Source organism: Opisthocomus hoazin, chromosome 34 (genome assembly GCF_030867145.1).
Source record: "Opisthocomus hoazin isolate bOpiHoa1 chromosome 34, bOpiHoa1.hap1, whole genome shotgun sequence".
NCBI lineage: Eukaryota > Metazoa > Chordata > Aves > Opisthocomiformes > Opisthocomidae > Opisthocomus > Opisthocomus hoazin.
In genome coordinates, this window is record NC_134447.1 from 7,029 (window position 1) to 30,134 (window position 23,106).

Genomic DNA, 23,106 nt, shown 5'->3' on the forward strand with positions numbered 1-23,106 from the left:
GAGGAGGAGGAGGAGGAGGAGGAGGAGGAGGAGGGAGGAGGGAGGAGGGAGGAGGGAGGAGGGAGGAGGGAGGAGGGAGGAGGGAGGAGGGAGGGAGGGAGGGAGGGAGGAGGGAGGGAGGGAGGAGGGGGGGAGGGAGGGAGGGAGGGAGGAGGAGGAGGGAGGAGGGGGGGGGCGCGCCTCCGCCGGCTCCGCCTCCCGCTGCGGGGAGGCGCCAAAGAGCGCGGCGCCTCTCCGCGATTGGCCGCCCGCCCCGCCGCTCCCGGGTGTTCCGCGCGCTGATTGGGTGGGGCGCGGGGGGGGCGGGGCGGAGCGAGGGGCCGAAGGCGGGCGGCGGCGGCTGCTGCGGGCAGAGCCGGGCGGGCGGCGGGAGCGAGCGGGGACCGCGGGACCCACCCCAAGGGACCCCCGGAGGAGCGCGGGGCCCGGCCAGGTCGGTACCGGGGGGCTGGGGGGGGTTCTGGGGCGCCGGTTCCCCCCCCCCCTCATGGGAGCGGCCGGGTGCCCCCCCCAGCACCAAGGCTGAGGCCTGGGGGGGTCCCGGCTGGGGCCGGTCCATTGGGGGCGGCGGGGGGGCTCAGCCTGGGGCGATCCCTTGGGGGGAAATGGGGGGGCTCAGCCTGGGCTGGTCCCTTTTGGGGGGCTCGGGGGGGGGGAGCTCGGCTTGGGCTGATCCATTTTGGGAGGGGACGGGGGGGCTCAGCCTGGGTCGCTCCCTTGGGGGTTCGGGGGGCTGGGCTTGTGCCGATCCCTTTCTGGGGGGGTGTCAGCCTGGGCTGATCCCTTTTTTGGGGGGCGGGGGGGGGCTCAACTTAGGCTGCTCCCTGGGGGGAGGGTGGTCAGCCTGGTCTGATCCCTCTTGTGGGGGATGGGGGGGGCTCGGGCTGGGCTGGTCCCTTAGTTGGGGGGGGGGGCTGCCGAGGGGGGCTGGCTTCCCCCCAGCAGGCCTCGGCGCATCCCATCGCAGCTTCCCTCGGGGGGGGGACACACCTTTACAGCTCGCCCAGTCCAACCCCCCCACCCCCCTTCCACTGCTCCAGCCGGATCTGGGTGCCCCCAGCCCCGGCCAGCCTGGCCTTGGGTGGTCCCGGGGCGGGGGGGCATCTCCCCCCCCCCCCCTCCCCGTTCCCACCTCCCTCTGCGGGCGAGGGCGAGGGGGACGCTCCCAGCCGGCGAGCGCCTTGCGGGCAGGGTGCTGGGGAGGGGGGTACTGGGGAGGGGGGTGCTGGGGACAGGTGGGGACGAGGGCCATGTCCAAGCTGACCGCAGCCGCGTTTGTCCCCCCAGGTGCTGCGGCCTGGCTGCGCTGCCCGGACGCAGGGCGGGACGGTGCCGGCGTCGCCTTGCGGAGCTGTGAAAGCCGGGAGCGGCTGTGGTCAGGTGCCACGATTAAACCTCGCGGGCGGCCGTGTCGTCACCGTCACCGTGTTCACCACGACCTCCCGGCACGGTGGCAGCCGCTGAGAGGGCGCGACCGGAGCTGAGCGTGGCTTGAAGAGGCTTCACCGACGGCTGCGATGTCGCGGGCCCGAGCTGGCGCTGAGCTCGAGGCGAGAGACTCGGTGGCTCTGTTTCCCGCGGGCCGAGGGGAGGAGAGCGGCTCCTGCGATGGGAGCGTGGAGGAGCCCCTGGGTCCCCGGGCCGAAGGGGCGTCCCTCGACCCCACGAAGCCCGGGGGTGCGGACACGAGGACGCGCGGAGGTGAGCGCGGGGCCACGGCGGTGGCCTGCGGGGAGGGGACAGCGTCCCCGTGGCAGCATCACCCCGCGAGGGCCGGGGCTGGGGAGTGTGAGGCTGCTTCCAGCTGCCGGGAAGAGGCCTCATCTTCCGCTTGGGCCCAGCGGGGGGGTCTGCAGCAGCCCCCCCACCCCATCCCCACCTGGCAGGGGGGTTCCCCGGGCAGCTCGTGGTGGGGATGTGAGGGCTGTCCCTGCTCTGGGACAGCACTGTCCTCACACGAGTGGCTTTTCTCTCCTCAGGCAAGCTCCGCGTGGTCCATCCCGTGCGTGTCGTGGTGCTGTTTGTGCTCGTGGCTGTGCTCCTGGGTCTCACCGCAGCTCTGACCGTGGCTGTCGTGGTGTTGTCAGGTAAGGGAGGAGCGGCCGCCTCCGTCGGGCCCCTCGGCGCAGAGCTGCGTCCCCGCGGAGGGGAATCCTCTGACCTCTGTCCCTTCTCCCCTTCCCTCTCCAGCGGGAAGAGCTGAGGAGCGTCCGGCTGCGGTGCTGGGCTGTCCCGACGGCTGGGTCGGGCACCGCAGGGTCTGCTTCTACCTCTCGACGGCGGAGGGGAGCTGGGACTGGAGCCAGCAGCAGTGCTCCGCGCTCGGGGCCTCGCTGGTTGTGCTGCGGCGGGAGTGGGAGATGGTGAGCGAGGGGCTGTTGTGTCTGGGTGGGGGTGAAGGGGGGGTTCTGGGGAGCCCAGGGCTGGCTGTGGGGCACGGCGTGGGGCTGGGCCGGGACGCGGCGTGGGGCTGGCTGCAGCTTCTGACCGCTGGCTTCTCTCTCCCCTCCGCAGGAGTTTCTCTCACGCCTCAAGGGCAACGATGATTACTGGCTGGGGCTGCGGAGACGGGGCGAGGGCCTGCGGTGGGTGGACGGCAGCAGCTTCAACCGGACGTGAGTCTCGCTGGGAGCCGGGGCCGCGGGGAGAGCGTTCCGCTGGGGGCCATGTCTGCTGGGACTGTCCCTGGCGGGCAGCGCTTGTCCCCTCCGGGTGTTCGAGGAGACAACCGCTGAGCTGCCGGTGCCAGTGGGGTCTTTCCTCCTTGGGGCAGGATCCCGGTGCGGGGTGAAGGACCTTGTCTGTTCCTGAACGACGGCGATCTCCAGATGTCGAGCTGCTCGCAGCCCCGGCTGTATCTCTGCTCCAGGCCCCAAGCTGCGATGGGAACCACCTGACGGAGGTGGTGGAGAAAGCTCCTTCCCCACTCCGCCGCGGTGTGGTTTAGCCCAGCCCGACCGCAAAGAACCGCGAACCGCTCGCTTCACGCCACGCAGCTGACGCCACGTGCAGAGGGGACCCTCTGGGTAAGCACCCAGCCCAGCACTAGCAGTCGGGGTGCCGAGAGGAGCTGCTGTTGGTTGGTCACATCCATTGCGCTCCGACGACGCCCGTCTTGCCACTTCATTCCGGAAAGCTGGATCTGCCGTGCAGGCGCTCGGAGCAGGGCAGTGATAACGGGAGGGGGAGATGCGCGCTGTTAACCCCTGGTCCCCCACCACGGGAGAGGAGAGAGGAGGGAAAGTCGGAGAGACTTACAAGTGGAGTGTTAAAGCAGCTTCGTTAGTAATTTTAATAATTGTAATAGTTTTATAAAAATACATAAAACCGATGCGGAGTTTCTGGGAATGGGGTGGTGGGGCGCTGTCCTTCCCGCCAGCAGCCGCTGGGCGACACAGAATCACAGAATCACAGAATAGTAGGGGTTGGCAGGGACCTCTGGGGGTCCCCCAGCCCAACCCTCCTGCCCAAGCAGGGTCACCCAGAGCAGGCTGCACAGGACCTTGTCCAGGCGGGGCTGGAATATCTCCAGAGAAGGAGACTCCACAACCTCCCTGGGCAGCCTGGGCCAGGGCTCCGTCACCCTCAGAGGGAAGAAGTTCTTCCTCGGGTTCAGACGGAACTTCCTGTGCCTCAGTTTGTGCCCATTGCCCCTTGTCCTGTCACTGGGCACCACTGGACAGAGCTTGGCCCCATCCTCCTGACACCCACCCTGCAGATATTTGTAGGCATTTATAAGGTCCCCTCGCAGCCTTCTCTTCTTCAGGCTGAACAAGCCCAGTTCCCTCAACCTCTCCTCGTAGGGGAGATGCTCCAGTCCCCTCCTCATCCTTGTAGCCCTCTGCTGGGCTCTCTCCAGTAGCTCTTCATCTTTCTTGAACTGGGGAGCCCAGAACTGGACACAGGACTCCAGATGAGGCCTCACCAGGGCAGTGTAGAGGGGACAATGCCATTCATGGGAAGGATGGGGAGATTCAGTGTTGGCCTCTGGGAGATTTTACCTTGGTGGAAAACAATCCATGATGTGAGTTGTAGGTTTTAGGTCGTAATGTAGCAGGGATTACCTGAAACAACAAAGAGCAAGCTTCACAAGGAACTGGGTGAGGGCATCAATGACCTAAACCAAGCTGCTGTTGGCGCCCAACAATTGAACATGCTGCTTCTCCTTTCCTGAGCAACCATCTTGGCAGATGAGACCCAGGTCATAGCTTGTTCTTCTGGACGTTTTGCGAAGTGGCAGAGGCCCACGGACTGGGAAAAAAATATCTATCTACCTGTTAAAGAAACGGGGATAGGAGTTTAGGATTATGTATAAATCTGTATGGTGGGCATAAAAATGGTTGAACTATGTGGTGTTGTCCCGATCCGATATCAGGGAGGTTTCGATTCGATCCCAGGAGATGAGATTAAGATGCAAACGCAGTCATATGCAGTGCAACCTTGTAAACTTTATTTTCGGTGAACCGGGAATCGGAGGTCTGGCAGGGACGGCAGCGGGGCGGGGGGGGGGAGAAGACAAGACAGAAAAAAAAAAGGGTAAAGTCGTAAAAACCCCAGCAGGCGAGGAAAAGAAGTGCGGGGGGGAGAGGATCAGTTACCACCACCACGGATTCGACGATGTCCAGCGATGTCCAGTGGGCTCGGTCTCTGTGCAGGCGTGGAGCCCCGGCGAGAGTAGGGCCCAGCAGCCAGGCGGTGAGGAGGAGAGCGAGAGGGCGGCGAGGACCACGTGCTGCCCCTCTATAGGGGCATTTGCACATGGGCAGAGCATGTCCACATACATGCAGTTCCTGCCATGCGTGCTGCCTGCTTAGAAAAGTCCGTTCTTGCCCGTCCACGGGCTACTCTGTGCGCAAGCGCTTTCCTGCAGGTCGTTGTGGTGGTTTCTTTCCAGCAAGAGATGACAATGACAATGTCGAGACAAAATTTGTAGCGGTCTTCTACAGGTGTAAGTGGCAGCTGTTAGTAAGAGAGGATTTCAGGAATGAGCAAGAGGTACGAGGAGATGGCCAGAAGGTATGTCAACGTCTCAAATTAAGTGGCATCTGAGCATGATGCAAATGCTGTGGACTAATGGGTGAAGATTGCATTGGCATTGGTTAGGATGCAGTTATCTGCGCCGTAGCAGACACGCAGCGTCGCACTTCGCTTTCGTAGCTGTAATGGTGTTGATAACACACCGATGATTTGGCTCTGGCCGAGCAGTGCTTGCACAGCATCAGGGCTGTCTCTCCACTCCGCTCCTTCCAAAGGCCAGTAAGCTGTGGGTCGGCAAGGGAGTGCTTTGGGTGGTCTTGGGATCTGTGCTTGACACCAAAAGACATTCTCTATCAGTCTAAGGCTGTCCACTTTGGAAGGCAGATCTCCGTGGAGGTAGCATAGACTGAATACACAGCTGAGGAACGTCTTTTTTCTTTTCCTGAACGCTGCCTGCCTTTGTTTATGTCTGTTGGCAATTAAGACACATCCTCCTGTGTCCATGTGCAGCTCGTTCCCCAGGCAAAGGAGGGGGGAGTTGGTGTTCACGGGCTGAAAGACGCAGCTACAGACTTTGGCAGAGAAAGTTCAGATTGTTGCATGGCTGCTGTAAGTCCCAGGTGGCTGGTGGGAGAATTTGTGGGGTTGGGGGATAGTGACGAAGATTGCCCATAGACTGTCTGACACAAAGGGTTTTGATTTCCCTTCATACTCAGACTGCTTTTGGAGATGCTCTGTTTCAGTATCAAGTGAAAGCAGAATTGCTGATACCACTTCATGTGTAAGCAGATAAATCAAGAGAATTTTAAAAAGAAATCCTTTCTTCTTGGTGTTTATTACTGAAATCTTCATACTTGGACTACACTCCTGAAATCTCTCCAATTAACCAAAAAGAGTTGAGAAAGTAATGAATGTGATGCAGAGACTTGGCCTGCTGGAGAATTTTCCATGTTCTTGAGCCCTCTGGTGCCAAGGTCCTGAACTGCAGCTCCTGAAAGATGGAAGAAGCCTCTGAAGTAAAAGTCAGAAGCAAACCTCCAAGTTTCTGATGGCATCAGCAAGTCCCACGGAGCCATCACAGAAGAGACTGTGGAGACAAAGTGCTCACGAGATGATCTCCCCAAAGAAGGAAGTCAGAGGTGATGGACAGAGGTGGAAAGTCAAATGTGTGCTTGGCTCTGAAGCCAGTTAAGCCTTTGATGTGCTTCATTAAGCAGGATGGGCAAGCCCTGACCCCACCCACAGGAAAGGGTGATCATTTCCCTGGCAGGACAGTCAGGGGTCTTCCTTGAGGCAGTGGAATTTGGGGGGGTGTGATGCCGAGTGCAGAACAGTGGTATAACACCTTCCAAGCTTTATTGGGAATGAGGAGGCAATGAAGATCTGTGGCTTTTAAGAACCAACATCTTCTTGTTGGCATCAGTGGAGGAGACAGCAGAGAGCAAGGACAAAGGACCTTCTTTCTGCTGGTTGGAGGTCCCAGACCCATCAAGACCCTCAGTCATTCCACCACAGACTGTCCCTATACAGTCCTATACTTCTGCCTGCTTTATTACAGATGCCAACCACTCTCCTGCTTCCCTACCACCCTCTGAACGCATGATGACCCAAGCTTTGCTGATGTTTCTCTGTCGTCTCGTCAAACACAAAGCTGTGCTCTTCTGAGGATTTGCCACTGCCTGTGAGTTCCCACAACCTGTCTGACTTCTTTCAAAGCCCTGCTACTGCTCTTCTGTCACCCAAAGTGTCCCAGCCCCAGACCTGCTTCCACCCTCCCTCCATAACCTAGCATTGAAACGGACATACTCGTACCGCTGCTGCTGCTCCAAAATCACCTCAGCACGTCCCTCCCCAGGATCGTATCAGGCCAGCACTTCCTGAATGAAGAACACTGTCCCAGCACACTTGAATGTATCCCCTGTAGTCACACGGGCTGTAAAGCATACAGTTAGCAAAAGTGACGCCTGGCTAGATTCCTACCCATGGCTCATTTTTGCCCTCCAGAACCTTGCCTCAACGATAAAAGCCTGGGAGTCCTTGCAGGTGGCAACTGAGGCAAAGAGGCTATGGAGTATCTCAAATCTGTCTGCACTTGTTCTTACTAAATCAGCACGGGTCCCACATTACCTTTGATACTTTTTCAACTGTTTCTGAAATTACAACCACTCATCTTGGTACACGTTCCTTCCTTTTCAAGTTTCCATGGAGTTTTGGTATAGAGCACTGCTGTGCTTGGAGGAGACTGTAATGGAATCACAGAATCATAGAATCATAGGTTGGAAAAGACCTCTAAGATCATCAAGTCCAACCGTCAACCCAATACCACCATGCCTGCTATACCATATCCCAAAGTGCAAGATCTACATGTTTTTTTGAACATGTCCAGGGTTGATGACTCAATCACCTCCCTGGGAAGCCTATTCCAATGCCTGACCACTCTTCCAGTAAAGAAATTTTTCCTACTATCTAATCCAAACCTGCCCTGATGCAACTTGAGGCCATTGCCTCTCGTCCTATTGCTAGTTTCCTGGGAGAAGAGACCAACCCCTGCCTCACTACAACCTCCTTTCAGGTAGTTGTGGAGAGCAATAAGGTCCCCCCTCAGCCTCCTCTTCTCTAGACTAAACAGCTCCAACTCCCTCAGTCGCTCCTCATCAGACTTGTTCTCTAGACCCCTCACCAGCCTCGTTGCCCTTCTCTGGACACGCTCCAGCCCATCAATGTCCGTCTTGTAGTGAGGGACCCAAAACTGAGCACAGCACTCAAGGCGCTGCCTCACCAGTGCTGAGTACAGGGGCACGATCACCTCCCTGCTCCTGCTGCTCCTGCTGGCCAGACTTCTCCTGATACAAGCCAGGATGCTGTTGGCCTTCTTTGTCACCTGGGCACACCACTGGCTCATCTTTATCCGGCTGTCGACCAACACCCCAAGATCTTTTTCCGCCGGGCAGCTCTCCAGCCACTCTTCCCCAAGCCTGCAGCGTTGCATGGGGTTGTTGTGACACAAGTGCTGGATGCGGCACTTGGTCTTGTTGAATCTCATACTGTTGGCCTCAACCCATCGATCTAACCTGTCCAGATACCTCTGCAGAGCCTTCCTAGCCTCAAGCAGATCGACACTCCCACCCAACTCAGCGTCATCTGCAAACTTACTAAGGGAACACTCAATCCCCTCATCCAGATCATAGATAATGATGTTAATCAAGACCAGACCCAACACTGAGCCCTGGGGAACACCACTGATGACCAGCCACCAGCTGGATTTAACTCCATTCACCACCATTCTCTGCGCTGATGGCATCTGGTGACCAAAGGCATCAAATGTGTCTGTGATACAGTCTGGGGTGTCCGTCATGCACCCACTCTGAATGGGAATTGCTTTTCTGTAGGTCTCCTGTGCTTTCTCTGCCAGCCATGGCATCTCATCCATGTGGGTCCAGACTAGAACATTATTTTGGAGAGCTGCCCTGAATTCCGGAAAGGAATGCGTGGATGAATGTGAGAAATCTTCCATTAGACTGAGCAGAGATTTAGTACATATAGCTGATGGAAATAAGAGGGAGATTTAGCTCTCTCTATGGAACATGACTCAGATGTACAGCTCCACCGGCTGACTGCAAGTACTCAGGAGGGTCAGGTTCAGTTTCCCATGGGACACCTGCTGTCGTTTCAGTTGGGCAAAGGAATCTGCCAATAGACTCAAAGACAACACTCCCAGATATTGTCCTGTTCCTGTTAATTCCTCTGTTAGCGTTTTCAGTCACCTGCGTGGATCTCAGACCACCTCTGGTACCTCAGGTGTCACCAGGGGTTTGAGTCTGAACAAGTCACTCCTGGCATCTGTCTCCAGTAATTACCATGGGAGATGACACAGCAGCTCCCAGGCAGCATGATCCTGTTTTCTGCCCACCTGAAGTGAGGGAAGAAGAATCTCGCCTCCGGTGGGTTTGTGGCAGGCACTAAGGGAGCAAAGTCCTCTTTCAGCCCCAGGACCGAAAACCAAGGATCAGATGCCCCAATTGACTGAGAAGAATCCCTTCCCTCAGCAGGGGTGAAGGACATCCTTCCCTGTAACTGTCTGGGTGTCCTGTCTCATAGTGGGACAAGAAAAAGTGACTCATGCCCAGCTCTTCTCTGATTAGGAGAAATGGCTCTGCTGGAAGGAAGTGTCTCTCCCCAGCTGAGGGAGGAAACGTCAGTGATGACTTCAGCCTGTTTCACAGCCAGTTCACCTGGAACCCCAGGGACACCTGGAGGGAGCCCAGAGGGGACAGAGAAAGCGCTGCCTGGGGCTGGTCCTCTGCTGCTGAGCTGGACTGGGCTCCTGGGACGGAGGGATCTCGTGGCAACTGCACAGCACTGCAAAGAGAGAGCTCTGCCCAGGAACAGCTCCTGTGCGAAGCCCAGCAGGGCTGAGGGCACTGCCTGCAGACACCAAGGGTGGACAAGAGGAGCGAGAGGGACATTAAAAGCAGTCTGGGGTGGGAGGATGCTGAGAGCTCACTGAGGGAGACACCTTCACAGCCCCTGATGCAGTAAGTCTCTGGCTGCAGGGCAATGCAGATTTGTTCCTGGAAGTGTCTCCTAGACCTGACACATGTCATAGCTTACAGGACCCGTCAGGACGGCTCACCTAGTTCTGATGGTACAGAGGAGGAGGACATGCTCCAGGGCAGCAATTGCCTGCTGCACCATCAGAGGGACAGGGCAGGATGGCTACCTCCTCTCAGGGATGGCTGCAGGGGTGTCAACCCAGGGGTGCATGCAGGGGTGCCCCAGGCTCCGAGCAGGGTCCCTGCACCCCAGGGGACTCTGTCACAGGACAGGAACTCTGTCAGCTGCCAGGATCAGCACTCAGCATGGCCGGGAGCTCCCCATGATGCTGTGGGGAGCAGTTCTGGGTGGCAGGAGTGGTAGGGCAGGGTCCTTCTGCCCTCAGAGGCTGCTGCGTGAGTCAGCTCTGCTCACAGCTCCAGATCATCCTCAGAGCACTTATGAGGGCTCCTTCCTCCTTCTGAGGAGCTTCCTGTGAAGAGGAGGGTCCAGGCATGGGTTACCTGGAAAGGAAGATGCTTCCCTTGATTCATGCTGTGGAGTTGTAAAGGGGAAAGGAGCTTCTAATTTTACAAGAGACCGAAACTCTCTAACCATTGTGTGGCATGATCAGTAGGTCTGCTAGGAACCTCATAAAGTCACTTCATCTCCTGCTAAGCCTGCAGGCAGCACCAGCATCACCTGTGCTGACAGCATCATGGTTTGTCTGACCTGCTCTTTACCACCTGCAAGCAGGGAAGTTCCTAGACCTGCAAGCAGGGCAGTTCCTGGACTAGTTCCTAGACTGTTCCCTCCCACAGGGAGTTTTCTGTGGGGTAGAACTGAGTGCACAGATGGTGAGCTGGGTTCTCTCAGAATTTGCTGTGAAGAAAATGATGTGGGAGCAGAGAAGTGGGTGGGAAAGGTCCAGGAAGCAGAGGGGTGGGCAGGGAAGAACACAAAACTAAAAGCGATGATGTCATGGGAAGAACTGGGAAAACTCCCTGTCATCCCCTCCGGGGCAGACCCTTCCTCTTGCCCCCTGTCTGACCCAGCTAAGCCTCTGTGCTCATGGCCGTGGGGCACAAGGCATCAGCCACCCGCTCTGCAGCCGGAGCTCTGGCAGAGGAGAGGAGCCTCTCTCCAGCCATGAGCCCATTTCCCTCTGCAGTGCGCAAGGGCTGAACGCAGTCGCCTCACAGTATTGCTGCTGGGGGGGCCGCGGGCAAAGCTGCTCGAGATGATGACTTTCTCAAATGCCTTTGTCTCTCTTTGTGCCTCCCTTGATGGAAGGATCCTCATGCTGCTCAGAATCACAGAATCACAGAATCACAGAATAGTAGGGGTTGGAAGGGACCTCTGTGGGTCATCTAGTCCAACCCCCCTGCCGAAGCAGGGTCACCTACAGCAGGCTGCACAGGACCCCCTCCAGGCGGGTCTTGAATATCTCCAGAGAAGGAGACTCCACAACCTCCCTGGGCAGCCTGTTCCAGTGCTCCGTCACCCTCAGAGGGAAGAAGTTCTTCCTCATCTTCAGCTGGAGCTTCCTCTGCTTCAGTTTGTGCCCATTGCCCCTTGTCCTGTCACTGGGCACCACTGAAAAGAGCTTGGCCCCATCCTCCTGACACCCACCCTTCAGATATTTGTAGGCATTACTAAGGTCCCCTCGCAGCCTTCTCTTCTTCAGGCTGAACAAGCCCAGCTCCCTCAACCTCTCCTCGTAGGGGAGATGCTCCAGTTCCCTCACCATCCTTGTAGCCCTCCGCTGGACTCTCTCCAGTAGCTCTTCATCTTTCTTGAACTGGGGAGCCCAGAACTGGACACAGGACTCCAGATGAGGCCTCACCAGGGCAGTGTAGAGGGGAAGGAGAACCTCCCTTGTCCTGCTGGCTACACTCTTCTTGATGCACCCCAGGATCCCATTCGCTTTTCTTGGCAGCCAGGGCACACTGCTGGCTCATGGTCAACCTGTCATCCACCAGGACGCCCAGGTCCCTCTCCACAGAGCTGCTCTCCAGCAGGTCCGTCCCAAGCCTGTACTGGTGCATGAGGTTGTTCCTCCCCAGGTGCAGGACCCTGCACTTGCCCTTGTTGAACCTCATCAGGTTCCTCTCTGCCCAACTCTCCAGCCTGTCCAGGTCACGCTGAATGGCAGCACAGCCTTCTGGTGTATCTACCACTCCTCCCAGCTTTGTGTCACCAGCAAACTTGCTGAGGGTACATTCTAACTCTTCATCCAGGTCGTTGATGAAGAAGTTAAACAAGACTGGGCCCAGTACTGACCCCTGGGGGACACCACTTGTCACCAGCCTCCAACCAGAGTCAGCGCTGCTGATGACAACCCTCTGAGCTCTGCCATTCAGCCAGTTCTCTATCCACTTTCTTTTCCTACCTGTCTGCGCTGCTCCTATTACTGTTCTGGATCTCTGAGGGGTTGGGGGAGTTTCAGACACTGAAGCTTCAAGACATGTGCAGTTTTTCAGACAATGACTGTTACAGCCATACCAGGCAAGGTTCTGGGTGGCAGAGAGGTGCCCCAGCCCCCTTCTAACCCGTGGGGCTCCAGGAAATGTGGGCTGTGGGCTTGGGAAATGAATGGCAGTCCCCGAAGATCCTGTCTGTAGCACACTTGACCATTTCCCTGAAGTGTCCTGCCAGGCTGTGAGCTTGACCCCAGACACAGCTGTCTCACAGCATCTTTGTGATATCTGAGACACCCGTAAAGAAGCCCCAGAGGTGCTAAGACTATAGAAATGATGTTGAGTAGCTGTATGTGGGCAGCTGAAAGGTGCCCTGACTGTCCTTCCCTAGAAACGGAGTGTGGAGGCTGCCCTCGGGCACCCTGTGAAAGAGGAAGAAGTTTGGAGATCTGAGCTTTGAATATGGACTCCACTACTCTCAGCAGGGTCCATCTTCTTTTAAGAGGAACACATGACTATGACCAGCCTCCAACTCAAGCACACGTGAGCGCTGGGTATCTTGGAATAAGACTGATGGGTAGACCATCTTCCCCCAGCCTGCAGTAAGTGACAGTAACTTCTGTTGCCTCTCAGGTCTCACGAAAGAAAAGCTGAGCATTTCTACCTTTGGAAAAGACTCCCCAGGATGAACAGGAGTATCTGAAAGAAAAAAACCCGAAAAAAACCCGCAATGAAAAAATGAAAGATTTTACCTTTGTTCCTTGAAAAGTCCCTCATAACATGTCACTGTCTTTCCTTCTTCAATGATCACCCATGCCCAAGTACATGTCCAGCTGCAGCTCCATCGCCCAGTTCCTCCTCCTGGTGTTCTCAGACACACGGGAGCTGCAGCTCTTGCACTTCTGGCTCTTCCTGGACATCTACTTGGCTGCCCTCCTCAGCAACGGTCTCATCATCACAGCCATAGCCTGCGACCACCACCTCCACACTCCCATGTACTTCTTCCTCCTCAACCTCTCCATCCTCGACCTGGGCTCCATCTCCACCATTCTCCCCAAAGCCATGGCCAATTCCCTCTGGGACACCAGAACAGACTGCTGTACGTCTTTCTAGCCTTAAGACTATAAAATGAGCATGAAATGCCTATATTCACTCAACTGAAGACATTCCCACCAAGCCTGGAGAAGTTAGATACTTGTCTGTAACCTTCCTGCTGTCCTGTCAAATGATGGGACAAGAAAAGGTGATTCTCGTGCCAAAATCTTTGTCTAATAGGAGAACTGTCACTGCAAGAAAGAACTGTCTCTCCCCAGCTGAAAGAGGGAACATCAGTAATTGTTTCAGCCAGGTTCCCCTGGAGCCCAAGGGACACTTCAAGGGAGCCCAGAGAGGGCAAAAACAGAGATGCATGGAGCTGGTCCTCTGCTGCTGAGCTGGACTGGGCTCCTGGGATGGAGGGAGCTCATGGCAAGTGGCAGCTCTGCAGAGAGACAGCTGTGCCCAGGAGCAGCTCCTCTGCAAAGCCCAGCAGGGCTGAGGGCACTACCTGAAGTCACTGAGGAGAGACAACGAGGAAGAGAGAGAAGGCAGTCTGGAGTGGGAGGAGAGCGGAGTGTTCACTAGGGGAGAAATCTTCACAGCCCTAAATGCAGTAAGTCTCTGTGTGTAGGGCAGCACAGCTGCCATTCCTGGAGAGGTCACCTAAGCTGGCACATGCCACAGCTTCTGGAAGGCTGTCAGGAGGACTCTCAGCGTTTCTCTAGTGCAGAAGAGAAGGACATGCTCCAGAGCAGGCATTCCCCACTGCACCATCAGAGGACTGTTCCGGGCTCCCCAGTTCAAGAGAGATGAGGAGCTACTTGAGAGAGTCCAGCGGAGGGCTACGAGGATGGTGAGGGAACTGGAGCATCTCCCCTACGAGGAGAGGTTGAGGGAACTGGGCTTGTTCAGCCTGAAGAAGAGAAGGCTGCGAGGGGACCTTATAAATGCCTACAAATATCTGAAGGGTGGGTGTCAGGAGGATGGGGCCAAGCTCTTTTCAGTGGTGCCCAGTGACAGGACAAGGGGCAATGGGCACAAACTGAAGCACAGGAAGTTCCGTCTGAACATGAGGAAGAACTTCTTCCCTCTGAGGGTGACGGAGCACTGGAACAGGCTGCCCAGGGAGGTTGTGGAGTCTCCTTCTCTGGAGATATTCAAGACCCGCCTGGACAAGGTCCTGTGCAGCCTGCTCTGGGTGACCCTGCTTCGGCAGGGGGGTCGGACTAGATGACCCACAGAGGTCCCTTCCAACCCCTACTATTCTGTGATTCTGTGATTCTGTGACTGGGTGTGATGGCTGCCTTCTCCCAGAAATGGCTCCAAGGGTGTGAAGCCGGGTGTGCAGCATGGGGTTCCCAGGGCTGTCCTTCTGAGCAGGGTCCCTGCATCCCACGGGGGCTGTGTACTGGGGCAAGGAAACTGCTGCCTGCCAGGGTCACAGAATCACAGAATCACAGAATGTTAGGGGTTGGAAGGGACCTCTGTGGGTCATCTAGTCCAACCCCCCTGCTGAAGCAGGGTCACCTACAGCAGGCTGCACAGGACTGCACTCAGCTTGCCCGAGGAGCTCCCTACAGCACTGCGAGGACAAGCTATGGGTGGAAGGAGTGACCCATGGCAGGGCAGGAAAGGTGCTTCTGCTGTTGAGAGGGTGCTGTGTGGGTCAGGCCTGCTCGGAGCTCCAGATCAGCCCCACGGCAATTGCAGTGGGTCCTTTTGAAGAATGACATGAAAGTAGCATTTATCTGAATGGGAAAGAGTCTGTGCTTTCAGTTTTCCACTCTTCGTTGGCTGGGTGGGCAGCAGCACATGGGAGTGTATTTCTCTGTTCTTGAAAGGCACTGAGACCCCAGTTCTCATCAGCGCTTGTCTGAGCTGCTCCTTAGCCCCTGCCCACACAGAGATGTCCCTGGGCAGTGGCCCACTGCCAGGAGATGTCTGCAGGGCAGAGCTGAGCACACAGCAGGTGGGATGGGCTCTGTGAGTGCAGACAGCGAGGAGACCCAGGGACTGCAAAACAGCTCCCAGAAGGGACAAGGTCCAGGCAGCAGAGACCTGGGCAGGGATGAAGAAGGATCTGCTCCAGAAACACCACAGGAAGGCAGATTCAGGCACCTCCCTGTCATCGCCTGCAGTGCAGATGCCTGTCTTGGAGCAAAACCATGGTTTCTTCACCCATGTCTGTTTTTAAGGCTGTGGGTGGTCAATCACCTTCTCAGCGGCCTCACCACTCAAAAGGAGAAATTATCAAGCACTCCTCTGTCTGTCTTTCTCCTGGATCCATCTGCAGCAGCACTGTGACATTTCTCCCTTTTTCCTCTCCTGTCCTTGCTCACCTTGTTCTTCTCACTGGACCAGAAGGCTCCTCTGGGTCCTGCCATGCAGATGTATCAATGGGACCAAAGTGTTCAAGTCCTCTCTTGATCAGCAGGTTGAGGGCAATGGAAATGAGTGGATTTCAGGACACCCCAAATGTAGGATATTTGACTCTTTCCCTGGGGGTTCCTTCTGGGCTCCAGGCTGCCCTGCAGAAGCAAGCAGCTTTCCCCTGAAATCGCTGAGTTATCTAACAGTGCCATGGAGAAGAAGCTTTGGTGCTAAGGGCCTGGGAATGCATGTGCCCGTGCATTGGCAGGTGGACAGCTCTAATGAGCCCTCTGTGTCCCTGGCTGGGAGGGGAGAGCTGAGATCCTCCTCAGGTTCGATGGGACGGGGTGAGAGATTTGGCCATCTGCACTTGGAAACTGGATTCCTCTGCTCTCAGCAGTGTCCATTTTCTGCTCAGGGGAACATATGGGGGCAATCGACCTCCAGCTGCAAGAGGAGTCAGCACAGGGCAGCTGAGATCAGGCCTTCCAGACAGACTGGCTGTCCTCACTCTGCACTAAGGGACAGGCCCTTTGTGCCTCAGGACCCACAAGAGTTCACCTGGAAGGAACAAGGAATGCCAAGCCTTTTGCCTTAAAACCACTCCTCAGGTGTGGTGGGGCAAGAAGAAGAAACAAAAGTAAATCCCTCAGCTCTGCTCTGCAGTTGGGTGAATTGAGAGCAGCAATGCTGATAAGAACTTCAACATCTCAGGTGGATTTCATCTAAGATGATCCTGTGTTCCTATTTGAGTATTGCTGCATGGCTTTATTGAATCCTGGAGAGCCCCCAGCAGAGCCCCCTGCTCCAGTGAAGCCCTAAGCCAGCTCCAACCAGAGCTTGTGAAAAGGACCTGCCTAAAGTATGCCCAAAAAGGGATAGGTGGTTTGGGGATTTCTATGGGAAATTCAAAGTATTCTGCTCAGAGAAAACTGACCTAGCTTAATTATACCTTTTCCTCCTTGGACAGTTCCCATGCCCAGAGACAGCAAAGGTCCAACAGCAGCTCCATCACTGAGTTCCTCCTCCTGGCCTTCTCAGAAACGCAGGAGCTGCAGCTCTTGCAGTTTCTGGCTCTTCCTGGCCATCTACCTGGCTGCCCTCCTCAGCAACGGACTCATCATCACCATCATAGCCTGCGACCACAACCTCCACACCCCCATGTACTTCTTTCTCCTCAACCTCTCCCTCCTTGACATTGGCTCCATTTCTACCACTGTCCTCAAATCCATGTCCAGTTCCCTCTGGGACACCAGGGCCATCTCCTACAGAGGATGTGTTGCCCAGGTCTTTCTGTTTTCCTTCTTGGTTGGAGCAGAGTATTGTCTTCTCACTGTCATGGCCTATGACCGCTACACTGCCATCTGCAGACCCACGCATTATGAGAACCTCCTGGGCAGCAGAGCTTGTGTCCACGTGGCAGCAGCTGCCTGGAGCAGTGCTTCACTCAATTCTTTCCTTCACACCATCAATAGATTTTCCATACCCATCTGCCAGGGCAATAACCTGGACCAGTTCTTCTGTGAAATCCCCCAAATCCCCAAACTCTCCTGCTCAGCCTTCTACCTGAGGGAAGCTGGGTTTCTTGCTTTTAGTGCTTTTCCTTTTTTAGGATGTTTTCATTGTGCTGTCCTATGTGCAGATCTTCAGGGCTGTGCTGAGGACACCCTCTGAACAGGGACGGCACAAAGTCTTTTCCACGTACCTCCCTCACCTGGCTGTGCTCTCCCTATTTATCAGCACTGCCGTATTTTCTTACCTGAAGTCCCCCTCCATCTGTTCCCCATCTCTGGATCTGGTGATTGCTGTTGTGTACTCGATGGTAACTCCAACATTGAACCCCCTCATCTACAGCCTCAGGAACAAGGAGCTCAAGGCTGCTCTGAGGAAACTGGTGACTAGATATTTATCATCAGCCATAGACTCCCTACTTCCCTCTACAAATGTCACCCAGTGCAGGTCATGATAGGCCAGGACTGTCTTTGCATCTTCACAATTATTTTTTCCACTTGTCGTTTTCTTGTCTTTGAACAAATCTCTGTTTTCTTCCCCTCATTCTTAAGTATCCACCCATCTTGTGTGACCCAGAGACTTTGTTTAACTGGGGAGTATATTACTGTATCTAAGTGAAATAAAGGAACCTGTAGAAACTTTTCCATCAGAGTTCCATCCTCAGAGTACAAGGAATTAATGGGAGACAAAGCCATCAGCGTATAACTCATGCTGCGTGACCAGACCGGGTGAAGACTGACACCAGGGGGTCTGCAGTGCAGAGCCAGGGATTATGGAAGGCCTCAAAGCCATTCAGGTACAGAAGGAGGCTGGCTGTGTTCTTGCTGGCACGGAGAGAACAGGAATTTGGTCCAGGGCCTCTGTCACCACCCAGCCATTGGGCGTTTCTCACCGGCTGTTTCTAGAACTGGCTGCTCACTACAGGTTTCTGGGTAAGTTTTGCTGTAGAGACATCTCCATCCTCCTGCTGGGCTCAGGGCCTGTATCAGGGGAACGGAAAGCCCTGCCCAACCTCTCTTTTAGCCAAAACCCTGACAGACCGTGGAGCAGGGCTGGCTGTGAAGCCCCATGTGTGACATGGCCTTTCCAGGAGCTTGGAGAGACTGCCTAACAGGAAGGCCATAGGATGAGAAAGCACCAAGGACTGCTGTGGGCACCATGTCAGAGTGACCATTTCCCACCCTGAACACATCGTGTCCTTCGCTGTGCCTGCATGGTGGGGCCGTGGGACCATATATGAGGCAGCAGAGCTGGGAAGTTGCAGGAGAGGGCGCAGACATGAAGCAGCTGCCAGGGAGTGACAGCCAGGAGATGCGCAGACAAGGGATTTACATACATTGCCTTTGCTGAGCAGGTATGACTTTGGGAAAAGCAAAGCTCACCCAGAGTTTGTGGCCGCAGGAAAAGTCAAGAGCAAAGAGAAGAGCTTCCATAGCTGCGTTAGAGACCAAGGTTGAATAAGGGAAGTGCAGGGCTGCTGCTGAACGGGCAAGAGGATTCAGTAATTTGAATTATTAGAAGCTGTCAAAAGAGAGCTTCACTCCAGGGGAACTTTGAGAAACTTTTAGATTTGGTAGTAGAAGCCTGATGAAGTTTACAAGAAGTTGCAAGTCATTTGGTGGGGGAGAATAACTCAAATAAATGTGGGCAGGTGGGGACCTGAACAGCTCAGGAGTGACCCTGAGGAGAAGGGATTGGGTGTTCCAAGGGGTGCCATGTGAGTGAGTGGCACATGCTCAAAGTGAATAAAGCCAAAAGCATACAGGGCTGCATTAGGAGGAGCATGGCCACACAGACAAGACAGTGCTCAGCCCCCTTGACTCAGCACTGGTGTAGCCACATCTGAACTAGTGTGACTGCATGTGGGGCTCCTCATTCTGGAAGAATGGGGAGGAACCAGAAAGGTTCTAGAGGAGATCTGCCAGGATGGTTTTTACAGCTTCTGTGGAGAGGCTGAGGGACCTGGGCTTGTTTAGTCTTGTGGAAGCTGAGGGCACTGAAGTAGTAGCCTGCATCTGCCTGAAGGATTGTTTCAGAGATGATGGAGCTTTTCCTGGTAGTGTGAAGGCAAGGAAACCTTCACAAAATGCTGCTTGGAAGGTTCAGACTAGAGGTGAAGACAACGAAGTCTCCCTCAAAGGGTATCCTTGTTTTGTAAGAGGTCACCCAGAGGAACTCTGGATCAGCACATGGATTTGAATTTCAAGGAAAAGCCAGCGAGCATGGACAGACATCAGTGAAGTTATGGAAATGCTGGGGTGAGCGCTGGTAGGAAGTAAAGATGTGTGACTACAGGCTGAAGAGAAAGAAGAGCAGGTATGGGACAGTTTAGGACAGCCTGCAGTACAGATGACTAAGGACTCTGGCAGAGCTGAAAGCTTCAACAGGACCAAGGGCTTTGTTCCCTTGGCTATGGCAGTTGCCTCTAACACTGATGCCTACCAGGAGAAACTTGCCTTTGAGGCTCTGGACTTTGTTTCATCCTCATCTCTTCTTAGGGAGGCTGGGAGGTATCATAGAATTTACACTTGTCGTTGCTCACCCTTACATCCAGCTGCCCCCAAGAAGAGCCCTGAGCCACAGGTGAGAAACAGGATCTGCCTTCCCAAGGCCTGGGGCTGAGGCCTTGTCCTTGCTGCTTCATCAAACAAACCAAGGGTTTGATCAGCATTGCAGCCACCTGCTCAGTGCCTTTGCCTACCTGCAATCCTGGCCTCCAGTTCTCTGCTCTGAGGAGTCCCTGGGGAGGCTTTGTCAGTAACGGCCCTCAGTGGGGCCAATCAATGCTTCCAGGTACTTTCATTTTTTCTTCTGCCTTTGCGAGCATTTTGTTCGATCTCCTCCCAGTATCTGAGGTTCATGGACTGAACACCAAGTTCCCCATGGGGCTCATTAAAATACAGAAAGTGCCAAGCTAACAAGCTCACGTAATTTTGTTGATGTCTTCAAGACTTGTACAGCTAATTGGAGTTTTTTCATAGAGTAGACAAGGAGGAAGATGTCATACTGTGCCTAACAAAAATATTTGTTCATTTTAAGGGATATTTTTAGTTGCTTTTCAGCTTACAGAAGAAGTGGTAGAATCATTCTCAAAGTGATACTGATCCAGGGTGTCTCTTCAGGAGGTCTGGAGAGGTAGGAAAAGCAGTCCCTTGAGGTCTGACACTGTATGGACAACTTTACTCCTCAACGTTTCTCTCACCGGCCACCTGGGACTTGTGTCACTGTTCCTGCATCAGACTCCTCCACTGATCTCTGCAGCTGGATGTCACAGCTCCATTGCACCATCTCCCACCTACTCTCCTTAGAGAGCTGGCTGCACACAGGCACAGCAGAAGCTTTGCTATTTGCAAGAAAAGAAAAATTAAAGCATAATCAAGTTCCATGAACAAGACACATTCTGTAAACATATGATAATTACAGTCTACGTCTAATGAGGTTGCCTTCCTATAAGGCATAATCTTATGGGAAATATTGTAGCTAGGTAGAGAAAAAAAAATAGTTATAAACACAATTACTGAGTTGGCTAAGGAGACAAACTACTGAAAGGCAGGCAATCCTTTAACTCCCTGATGTCAAAACAGCAACTTGGTAGGTGACAGGAGTCCGAATGAACAAAGAGTAAAGGGAGGAGAAAACTGGAGAACAGTGGAAAGGGCCTTTGTCTAGGCAGCCTGCATCTTTAAAAAATTACTTTTGAAATAGTCAAGACAGGTGAAAATCTATGAAAGTTTCAAGAAATTCAATACACCATTTAACAGGCAGAATAGTGTTAATGAAGTTTTAGGGAGAGATCAACCCTTCTTTGGAATATCCCTTTCAAAACTTCATGGCGTTGGTAGAGGGTTCTTGCGAGTGAGGACAAGCCAATGTTGCGCCTGCTGTTGAAAGAGCTCAGAAAGTCAACCCAGGGAACCCCAGGCTGTACAAGGTCACTTTGGCATTTCTGTGCACCTAAGAAATAAGAACATCTCCGAAAAAAGTCAGCATGGATTTATGATGGGTCAACCATGCCTCTCAAATCTGATTACCGTCACGCTGAAGTATCAGCATTTGTGCATGAGTAAAGAACAGTGGATGGCATTTTTGACGCTTCTAACGTGGTCTCCCTCAATGTCCTTTTTCCCAGGTTAGGCCACTACAGTCTGGGTGGGTTAACAAAGAAATGGGTAAAAAACCAGTTGGACGCTCAGGCTGAGAGATCAGTGGTGAAGGAGTCATGCCCTACCTGGAGGTCACTGGGACGTACTGGGGCACTGTGGGACAGCAGAGGGAATTGTCCTTGACTCCTCATATGTTTCTTCCCAAGCTCAACTTCACTCCTAACTCCTAACACCCAAGTGTCATAGGGAGGATGTGGAATGGGAGTGGCAGTCAGTTCATAACACTCTGTTTCTGTACTTCTCCATTGTGGCTCCTTCCCACTGGTTGCAGTTCTCCACAAACTGCTCTATAGTGGATCCGTTCAACAGGGTACACTCCTTCAGGAATGGACTGCTCCAGCGTGGGTCCCCCACAGGCCACAAGGCCTGCCAGAAAACCTGCTCCTGCGTTGGCTTCTCTCCACAGGCAGCATTTCCTGTCAGGAGCCTACACCACCGTGGTCCTCCATGGGCTGCAGCTCTCACTCTCCTAAGGGATAAAGGCCAGCCCAGCATGGCTTCTCTTCTGGACCAGACCACCAGATGTCCTGAAGGATGGCTGTTTCCTGTGCCCGTGGGAGCTGATAAAACTCAATGCTTGTACCACTCCAGTGTCTTGACTGTTGCTCATCCATGTTTGCCTAGTGTCATGGTCTCCTATGTTTCTCACTCTGCTCCCTTGTAGTGAGTAAGGGGGCTGTGGGAAAGAAGTTGAGAGGGGACACAGCCAGGACATCTGATCCAAACTGACCACAGGGGTATTCCATACTGTAAAACATCATGCTCAGGAATAAAAGCGTGGGTCAGAGGAAGATGCGGAGATTTTTATTGTTCAAGGAATGTGCTGCTTGAAAAGTGACTGGGCATCAGTCTCCTTGTGGGAGGTGCTGAAGGATGGTCTTTATTTCGCTTGGTGAGGTCTTATCAGTCTCTTCTCTTCACCTATTAGACTGTCACTATCTTGAGCTGAAACTTTTCACACTTTATTTCTTCCTGTTCTCTGCCCTGTCCCACTGGGGAAGGGGAGGAAAGAATGAGTGGCTGTGTGGCTGCTGAGCTATTGGCCAGAGTCAACCCACCACAGCAGGGAAGTGCTTGATAGCTGGGAGTGAGTTCTCTGCAAGGCCACCAAGATGCTCAGGGGTTGAAGCACTTTTCCGGGAGAAGAAACTGAGGGCAAGGGCCTTGTTTAGCATGGAGAGTGGAAGGTCTCAAGAACCTCATGGCAGTTTGTCCGTCCCTATGGGGATGTTTTCATGAAGATGGAGCCAGTCTCATCACTATGGTGCTTGGCAGGAGGATAAGAGACAACAGTAAGATGTTGAAATAAGGAAGATTCAGGAGAGAGATAAGGAAAATCTTTTCCTCCATGAGGGCATCCAAGCATTGCAACAGGTCTTCCAGAGACATTGTGCCATCTCTGTCCTTGGAAGGTTTCCAGCCACCACTGGATGAAGCCTTGAGCAACGTGGCCTCCATAGCTGGTCCTGATGTGAGTGTTAGGCCAGAACAGAGACGTCTTCAAGTCACATTAAGGAGACCAGAAACCTAAATGATGCCAGGGATCCTTTCGCCCCTTGGTCTTCCCTTGACGACAATAGAGCAACATCTCAGGTTCCCCACAACCATGGACCTAAGTCAGATGTTAGTATAGTCAGACCAGCTGCAGCTTTCTGGTCCTGCTCCAGGCACTGGTGCTCAGACGCAAGGCTGCTTGATAAGTAACCCCAAAACAGTTCCCATAATTTCCTTCGCTTCCCCTTTCATTGCCTTTTCCCCCTTTCCCCCTCTGCAGTCCTACTCTGTAACCATCCTTATGCCCTCCTATGCAAAAAAAAAAAAGTCAAGTCATCTTTACATTTCCCCACTGGGACTGCATTTGCTCACTTTCTTAAATGATTGCCACAGTGTTTTCTACCTTGATTAGAAACTCCATGAGCACTAGTAATCTTTTATTGTCTTAATTTAGGGTCATATTAGAAGCACCATGGCACAGGATGACGATCAGCACACATACATTAAAAGCTGGACAGATGGAGGTTTTCTCCATGGGGACCTCGATACACCTGGGGATTTGGTCAAAAGGAACCTGAAGGTTGAGAAGGAAAAGCTGC

At 54.1% G+C, this 23,106-nt stretch overlaps 1 protein-coding gene across 1 annotated transcript; it reads left to right on the forward strand.

Moving 5' to 3' along the window:
- Positions 1-358: 358 nt before the first annotated feature.
- LOC142365272 (C-type lectin domain family 2 member D-like) lies at positions 359-3,408 on the forward strand. The gene is made up of 6 exons (XM_075445922.1): positions 359-433; positions 1,288-1,701; positions 1,980-2,087; positions 2,191-2,363; positions 2,515-2,615; positions 2,774-3,408. The coding sequence occupies exons 2-6, from the start codon at positions 1,518-1,520 to the stop codon at positions 2,895-2,897; spliced, it is 690 nt and encodes a 229-aa protein (XP_075302037.1). The 5' UTR covers positions 359-433; positions 1,288-1,517; the 3' UTR covers positions 2,898-3,408.
- The last annotated feature ends 19,698 nt before the right edge of the window (positions 3,409-23,106 follow it).